This window comes from Tigriopus californicus, chromosome 10 (genome assembly GCF_007210705.1).
Source record: "Tigriopus californicus strain San Diego chromosome 10, Tcal_SD_v2.1, whole genome shotgun sequence".
NCBI lineage: Eukaryota > Metazoa > Arthropoda > Copepoda > Harpacticoida > Harpacticidae > Tigriopus > Tigriopus californicus.
Window position 1 is genome coordinate 6,184,777 of NC_081449.1, and position 8,773 is coordinate 6,193,549.

The following is an 8,773-nucleotide window of genomic DNA, read 5'->3' on the forward strand; positions in this document are numbered from 1 at the left end:
TTGTCCAAGGACTGTTGGACTTCTTAAGCGCTCCCCATCCACTCCATGCTCGTGTCCCACTTGTTCCATGTTAGGAAGTCCAACACGGCAAGAGTTTTACAATATCCAAGACAAAAAAACTGACAAAGGGACTGGTTCAAAAGATGCGGACCGGGTCTGGTGTGCACCCATGTGGATTTGTCGAGGATTTCAAATTTCCAGAAGTACGGAAGAACGGATTGGCTTTGAGGAGCAATATAGATCAAAGGAAGATAAGAATGGACCCAGTTTGCGGGCAACATCGGTCCAGTCTGTTGACCCAATACTGCCTCCCCCGTCTCCCTCAAAGGGATCGGAGGTGTGCTCTCGTACTGTAACCAGGATAAAAAGTTACCACAAACACTTTGACTCGACAGGGTCTATTTCTCAACTCTATTCTTAGAGCACTCCCAACCGGGAAGAAAATTGACCCTCTTGGCATTCAAGCGAGCGTATGACTTACTAAACATTGTGTCAATACATAGATTTGGGTGGAGGCATTGTAGGGAAGGAATAAGGGCCGTGTCTTGTGTGCTTTTTAGCGGCTATGGGGTGAAATCTGAGCGGAGAAAAGAGGGTTTAGAATACTAAATATGAGCTCATATGTATTGAGAGAGCATGACTAGAACTCATCAGGAGGATATCCTTGAAACTATTTGCTCAGTCGGATTTGGCCTCTTTTCGAAGGATATCGCCAGAAGCCAAGAAACCTATTGCTACTCCACCTCCTTCTCTCATAGAGCATGCTCCATCCAGTCGAAGTACCGTAGTAGGAGTGGCAATGCAACAAAGCAATATATACACTCTTCGACTATACTAGAAGACTACTAGTCCTACTCCTACGTTGCCGCGGTTCATCAATGGGCTATCTCGTACTATTGAGGAGCAGAGCGTGCAAGGAGGAACGAGAAAAATGTCTTTCTAGACAGAAAGAGACTAATTTTGTGAAATTTATCGATGCTTCGCATTCCATGGAGAACTCGGGAAAGGCAATAAAATCCAAGAGAGAACAAGAAATCAAGAAAACACACATCCCCACACACGCACACACACAAGTGGACGAATTGAGAGCCGGTACTTCAACCGGGAAACGAACATTTTTCGGGGTTGACTTCTGGCTCGGAAGTACATTATTGGCTCAACTTTATACTAGGTAGAGAGTGCTTGCTTGCTTGCTTGCTTGCTTGCACAGAGGGCCCTTTTCAATCGACAGACGGCCATTTGGGAGAAGGATGCCAACTCCCAAGAATTATTGCTCTGGAGGGCGTTTGCCATCCAAGACAGACTCAAATGAGATTTATCGCTCATTGTTTACCATTGATTGCAAAAGCTTCCACGTTTTTGAGTCACTTATCAAAAATAATGATCTGACACATGGCGATCAATGTGCATTTCAATATATATTCACAACCACATGAATACCATAGCACCAAGGATAGTAGTGTTCAAGCTCGAGATGCTACATAAACAAGATTGACAATGAAAGCATCATTTTTGCTCTTGAAGCCACCTCAAATGGTGCCCAAGTTTCCACGGTGATTGGCTTTTTAAGCACCTGCTTCAACAATGAAGAGGTCAATTGGGGCTTTGTTTACCTTGTAAGAAAATCATCGTCTGATTCTCGGCGAGCTCTCTTGAAGTCGTTGTCTCAACCTGTAATTTCCAAGGTCATCATCTCAATGAAACTCATACACGGTCGACTTCTCATCCATTGTGAGTCCAATCTGTGGGTATAGGGCGTGATTGGTGGTGGCTACATCACAATGGAAGCAACACATCTTCAGAAAACGACGAGGAAGAAGAACAAGACGACTCAGAAGGTACAATACAGTGGAGCATACACACACAATACGTGCGTACATACAAAGCGGATGGATGATGAGAAAGAGAGAGGTTCATGCATTTTTTGCTCATTTTTTGAGGTCAAATAAGTGCCTTTTGTTTTAATCACCCTCTTAGAATCCCACGCCTACTCGGTGAAGACGACGGCTCGGCCAAGTTTACAGGTTCTCAACTCCACCTCAATTCGGCCTCGGACCATTATATGACTAATTAAAGATTCCTTTATTCCCCCATTCGAGAGTGGGATAGGCAGGAATATCATAACAAAGGAGGTGATTCAAAGTGGAGCCCTTTTCGATCCTCTATGGGTTGACAAAAAAGAGGCCGAAAGTTTACAATATTTAAGAGTAGCCATCAGTTTTTCCGGCCTCAGGCAAGCCCACAAAAAAAAGAAGTTGGTGGGTGGGTTGGGTAGGACCAATCACTTGATTGGAAGGTTTCTAGCTAAAACATCTGTTAAAGGGAAATAAAAGTTTGTTGGTAGACACTGAGGGCCCACAGGTTTTACAACATCCTTCCAGATCTATATTGCCATGATGGCATTGAAAGCAACGAGAAATGGCAACGACCCCTTTCCCGCGGGTTTGATATGTCGAGTAGACCTGGAATTGAGACTTGGACAGCTTTTCTTTCACTCTCTTTGAAGTTCGACCAAAATACCCAACGAACAGAGAACAGAGAACAAGCAGTAGCTTGAACAATGAACAACCCTAAAAGGCTTTAGTCAAGGGCAGATCCGTTGGCCCTTGGAAAAGTGTCAACTACTCGGGTGTTTTACGGCTCAATCCCATTTTCCAACCAATAAACGAATGGGGGATCCACACTCAAATAGAATACGGGGGTGTAAATCATGTCCCCACAGTGTCCAAAAAGCATCAGGAGTGACTTTGACATCATTCGAGCGAATTGAGCTTGCTAATGAAGAGATTGGACTGCACAAGCTGTCTCGCTTTCTCTCGCTCACCCTCTCGCTCTGTCTTTCATGGGTTCGAAAGTATGACAACTATGTTTCATATAAGGTCATCCTCCTGCTCTTGCTTCTATGTTGTTCATTGTACGTAGACCTGTTGCCATAAACCACCCGTGCTTTATTACTCACTCAAGATATGACCACTTGAGAGTGAAGCTCTCTCGGTGGATGATGCCCTCTTCATTCCTGCGCTGAGGGGGAACTACTCGGGATCAGTTCGCCCGTTCGCCCGTTCACCCCAAATTCGGGGAAAAGGCGAGCCAAGAAAGAATGACGCCAATTTCGGGAATGTCAAGTCAGGCTTTAGAGTTTTTTTTTTTCTCTCCGAGGAAATTTATGATGCCATGATTATGAAGGGCAGGCAACGATATAATTTCCCTATGCCACAGTCAGCTCGTTTCATGAGAGACGAGGCCAAAGAGGTGCTCTCCGTCAGTTGGCCCGGGAACGAGCATGAGGCATAATTGCCCCGTCGAGGCACGGCGAATGATCCACATATTTTTATGTTAAAGCCCGGGTCAATAAACATAATTAGCCGCCTTATAAGAACCCCTGGAGCCTCTTCTGGTTTGTTGGTGGATCATGGTCGGAAAAGCATGATCTGGCTGGGTCCGAGATGTGTCGGAAAGTGGGAGTAGTAGTCTCGATGATGTTCGATGGTCTTTTTTTGAAACAGCTTAGTGGAAGTGGATCAATTAAATTTCGAAGCCAAATGTGCTCCAAATTGGCGCTTGGTGTCTTTTCCGGTTAAACTCATGAATAATCAGAGACTAGCGGACAGCGACTAAGGCCCAGCAACTCATTTGATATTCCGGAAGTTTCCTCCAACTTAAAAGGACTTTTCAAAACCGTCCAAGGGCCCTTGAGAAAGAAAGACCATTCCTCCTTTCTTTCGTTTCTCTGTTCCATTTCGCACTTGGTGCTTCGGGCCAAGTGGAACGCGGCGGCAGCGGTGGTTTCAAGCTCACCGGATTACTCGCATAAAACCGACTTTAATTGCAAGAAAATGAAACGTCGGTCATGCGCAAGAAAATGCGAGCCTTTTTTTTCTTTTGAAGACAATTTTTCTATTTGACTTGGGCGGAATATTTAGAGAAAATAGGACGTCAGTTTAGGTCCTGTAGGCTGGGAATTGTGGTAAAGAGTGTTGGTGGGCTTTAAACGTTGAGTGATCTTTTGAACGGGATTTCAGGATTTAATGTTCACTTCGGGAGATTCCGTCTAAGAAGAGGAGTCAAATTGACTGGCACTAATTAGGGAAGTGAAGTTTGAAATATCCATTCTCACCCACGGCTTTGGCTACCTGGAGGAAAAACCATTTCGAAATTTCTGCAGCTAATGAGAGTCTGAATGATTTCAATAAATTGTATTCCGAGGGCGTTAAAAACTTGAAGATCTGTCGAGAATCGAAAGCGTTGCGGTGACTTGACGAGTTAGTTCCAACTTTTAAATTGCCAAAAGATGGTGAAAAGTCATTCAAGTCTGAGCCTCAACTTTCAAAATGAGACCTCGAAAACCTCGTGCTACAGGAAAGTAACTAAGACTATTTCAGACTTCAAATTGAGGAATTCCATTTTCACTCCCGGTTTTTTTTTATTCAACTCTAAATAACCAAACATTTAAGATTTGGTGATCCATCAAAGGTACTTCTTACGTGGTTCAATAAATGACAAACATTTCTCAAGGGTTCTAAAATCTCTTAAAAGCTTCCTTGGAGTATGTTTTTTACCCAGCAAAACGATTCTTGTCGTGCCGGAAGTGGACTTCTTAACTTCTTTGATTTAGGAAGACTGATTTCCAAGCCGATACTCAACCTTTGCACTGGATTCAAAACTAGAGTCTTGATCACTGGGACTCAAGAAGTCCGCGGATTGATCGATTCAAAATGTGAATCCGATAAGATCAAGCAAAGTCTTTGATGCAAACAGGCATCAGCGGCGTAAGTTTTCTTTGGTTGATCATCGTCTTCTTCCAGTGAGTAAATAGCAGATCATCTGATTAGGTGAGTGATGTCCAGAAAAAAAAGGAATCCTCTCTCCTGATCATCATCGTCATCATCTTCATCATCGGTAGCAACAACAACATGCATTCATTCCCCGAGCTTGGGTACGTCTTAAGTACATTCAATTGAGCTTCATCCAGATTGGGATTTCTCCGAATATGGGCATAAAAAGTTTATCGTGAGTGGTCCATTGAAGTTCAATTACCTAGAAGTCCCATCTGAATACCTGAGCTTCTTCTGTCAATCCTCGAGACCATAGATTTGAAATGTAAATTGATTCTCGGGCTCACATCAGGGATCTATTCCGCTTTTGGCACGGATCCCACGATCCAGAGTGAAAATATGGCATTGGTCACCCTGTGCGGTCCCATCTCCTTCAAACTGAACCGATCCATTTTCCACAGCAGGGAGGACTGACTGGCCTATACATTTAACTGGGCAGACCGTTTCCATAATTAGATTAGACTTGGAATAACCAGCAACAGGTCCAACTTCATTTATATTCTTAGGGCCAAGAACCTTTCCCACCCTACGGAAACGAGATGAAGGAACTAAACCGAGACAGCTCTGAGAGTCAGAACAAAAAAACAGCGTCTCTCCAATTCGACGGACATTGATTTTGGTTATTAGCATGCATGGCAAGCGCAATATGTTCAGTATGTTCATTTTGTAACCGCAATCGCTAGCACTTTGAATGGTTTGTCGTGGTTGAGGCCATCACCCACTCGGCGGATGTACGGTACAGCAGGAATGGTTTGTCGTGGTTGAGGCCATCACCCACTCGGTGGTCGTTTTGGTTTTTAAGACAACTGATGATTGGTTCTGAGACGTAATTGGATGTCTTGTTATGCCGTTTCTGGATAATCAAAGGCGACAATGACTAAACGAAGAGTTACTGGAGGGAAACATTCTAAAGGCGAACAAATTAACTTGTCTGAAGGATTTAGCTCTAAACCACATCTTGTGTTTTGTGAGCAACTCATCGAGCACTTAAAGTTAAGTGAAACATTTTTCCTCCCATTTTTTATTTTAAAACTTGCTTCTAAACAAAGGCACACGTTATCGACGATAACTTTCTCGTCAGTGACAAATTGACTCGTTCCTTTTTATAAGTTAACCGGCACATTAACTTCTCTTAGTCTTTTGGTATGTTCAGACGTTGTCAGTAATTAATTTGTTGCTCGGTATTGGTAACATTGACAATTGTCAATTCACTTCTAGTTTACTTTTTACAATATTCCTAGATTTGCTAGGATAAGATTAAAAGAAATTGTTGTAGTAAGTTTTTTCATTGTCTTATTGTTTTAACTAAACGTACTAAATCATTTAACCAGTAATTATTTTTGGTTAGCAATGCTTCCTTTGCTTTCACAAATAACAACGCCTAAAAAGTTACTGAAAAGTACTAATTAAATACTAATTGCTAATTAAAAGAATTGAAGTGCCTTCATCTTATAGGGTCAATTGTACAATACATGTAACATCAATTGTGCTCATAACAAAAATCTCTAGACTTATGCACGTCCCTAGGAATGTGAAGCTAAAAACTCATTAATTACTTTTAATAAGACCTAAACTTTGTAAAATAATTATGCAATTTATTTTCGAAAGCAATTTCAAACTCATTCACAAATACCAAAGACGTCTGTAGATGGTTGAAGATAGTCACAAAAAGGTGAAGCTAATTAGTCATAAGTCGAATCATTCCTGATTTTCCGGGTGCAAGGACCTCTATAAGTGCTGTATATGTAGACTGTAACCGGGTTTCCATGGAAATAATTTATGGTTGAATATTGTTTAGGATCCACGGGACAAACGCGTACACACGCACAAATCCTTGGGGACCAGCGTCACATCCTGCAGAGCTCACGAACGAATTGACCCCATCCAATTGAAATTGTTGATTCAAATAAGTGCCCATTGACGTTCCAGAATCGCCACTGCAAATATTGGCATTGGCATTGATCCCAATATCTTCTCCACAAATCTGAGTGTTGCTATTGAAAGTGGGGCCGTAGTGACTGATACACACACTGGCGGGTTTGGAATACATTGTGCCCTAAATTAACGATCAAAGGCGTTTAAATCAAGGCAGATTCAAAATCAAAATCCAAACCAGAACTCACTTCCTTGAGCACGCTAGAAATTGTAGCATTCGGGACAGTGGAGGTCAAGCCCCATCCGGCCACGGTGATTTCCGTATTATCCGGCAAATCCGAGGCTGGGAGGCAAGCAGGTTGGATGTTCGTGCTAAATGTCACCGGAGAGACCAACTGAATCAAAGCAATGTCACTATCTAAGTTCTGGGTGTTGTAGTTGGGATGGATTAAAAACGAACTCGCAGCTATCACAGCCTCGCATACGTCGTAGTCGTGACAACCCATCCTCACACTCACCGACGCGGCACCCTGAACACAATGGGCCGCGGTCACCAACCAGTTGTTATTGAGGATAGTGCCGCCGCAGACGTAGCCTTGGGTCTGACCATCGACCACTAATGAAGCAAGCAAAGAAGAGCGATTATGGAATTGAAAACTGAAGTACTTGGAACTTGTCAAAGCAAACCTCGCTGTGTATAGATAAATGCAATCCAAGGATAGTCGTTGGGCGTGGCCACATTTCCTCCCACTATTCTGTTCGTAGAGCTCCTTCCACATTGGGATTGCGGTTGATTGGTAGATGAAGATGCTACCGTGGTTGGGGTGGTTGGGCTTGGAGTGGTTGGGCTTGGAGTGGTGGTGGTAGATGTGGAAGTTGGCTCAACCAGGTAAACACGACAGCCTTGGACACCTTCCCCAATATCTGAGGCCCTTCTATGGATCCTGAACACCACTGGTAAAGTGAGTCGCCGCGAATTGCTGATTGTGAAGCCGTAGTTCGTGAACACCCCCGTGCTCGCGGTGCAAAAATTGGTTCCACCTATTTTGAACAGGTGCCTCCAAGAGCATGGGACTTGATAGCGGTCACATGTAAGGACCGATTCCGAGTTGGCGGGTATGACGAACTTCCAAACGCACCTTCAAAATGCAATAACTTCAATGGCTTTTTCTCTACCACAAACCGTACGTAACTTGGCGTACCTCGAAGTTGTTCCAAGTTGACCCGCTGGACTGTTGAAGGAATACGAAAATCCTGGCCTGACCCTCACCCTCTGATTGCAAGCTACTGGCGAATCAATCAAGCTCATTCGAGAAGTGATCGCTGGTACATCGGAAACCGTGATGTCGACTCCACTTCCGGAACCTTCTACCAAGGAGTGAATGGCGTACACAGCGAAAAACTAGGAGCAAAGAAAAAAATCATTTGAGCTCTGCTAAGCTCATCAAGGAGTCTTACCACCAAAATCTGCGATTTCATGATGGACTCAAAGCGGGCACTTACTGAAGAACAGTCATTCCTCCGCAGTATTTATATGCTTGGCTTCAGGAATAGAATGGAATCAAAACATCTTTGGAATAATAAGAAATCATTATTGATTGATTGACTTATTGATTCTGACCATCGGATTCTGAACTAAAACGTATTCCGCACGTCGATCAACTTCACATCAACATTTTCATATTCCACGTTCGGTCCGTACATACGTTCGTCAAACAGGAAATAAATAAGTTTTTATAATCAATCGAAGTGTGCTTGCCACTAACAGCTTACTATTTACAGCTACAACGGAGTCGTAACAAATCTTCGATTACAGTTATGATAGCTGTAAAAAGTTATTGTTGCCTTGAAGTCATCGTTATATATTCCAAGTACAAAATCATCATCGTTTTCGAAATAATAACTCTAACCCTACGAAAAGAGGGTTTGGACCACATACATTGGTGAACTATGTCGTACTTCTTCCAGGTACATTAGACCACTCGACTACCATGGCTCCTTATTAAGAGCTCTGTTTGAATTTAAATTTGTTTCTGATTGAATAGTTTCTCGATATAGGATAT

General features: G+C 43.0%; 1 protein-coding gene across 1 annotated transcript; it reads right to left on the reverse strand.

Annotated features, from left to right (window-relative positions):
- Positions 1 to 6,462: 6,462 nt before the first annotated feature.
- Positions 6,463 to 8,299, reverse strand: LOC131888692 (elastase-1-like). Its single transcript, XM_059237611.1, has 5 exons — positions 8,169 to 8,299; positions 7,913 to 8,112; positions 7,398 to 7,849; positions 6,959 to 7,326; positions 6,463 to 6,891 (listed from the first exon to the last, which is right to left on the reverse strand). The coding sequence occupies exons 1-5, from the start codon at positions 8,187 to 8,189 to the stop codon at positions 6,613 to 6,615; spliced, it is 1,320 nt and encodes a 439-aa protein (XP_059093594.1). The 5' UTR covers positions 8,190 to 8,299; the 3' UTR covers positions 6,463 to 6,612.
- Positions 8,300 to 8,773: the final 474 nt, after the last annotated feature.

Excerpts from the sequence above, each read along its gene's own strand:
- LOC131888692 (XM_059237611.1), bottom strand. The coding sequence starts at position 8,189 with ATGAAATCGCAGATTTTGGTG. Across the intron at positions 7,327-7,397 it reads ATTTATCTATACACAGCGAG|TGGTCGATGGTCAGACCCAA; the intron begins GTTTGCTTTGAC and ends TTGCTTCATTAG. Across the intron at positions 6,892-6,958 it reads TTTCTAGCGTGCTCAAGGAA|GGCACAATGTATTCCAAACC; the intron begins GTGAGTTCTGGT and ends TCGTTAATTTAG.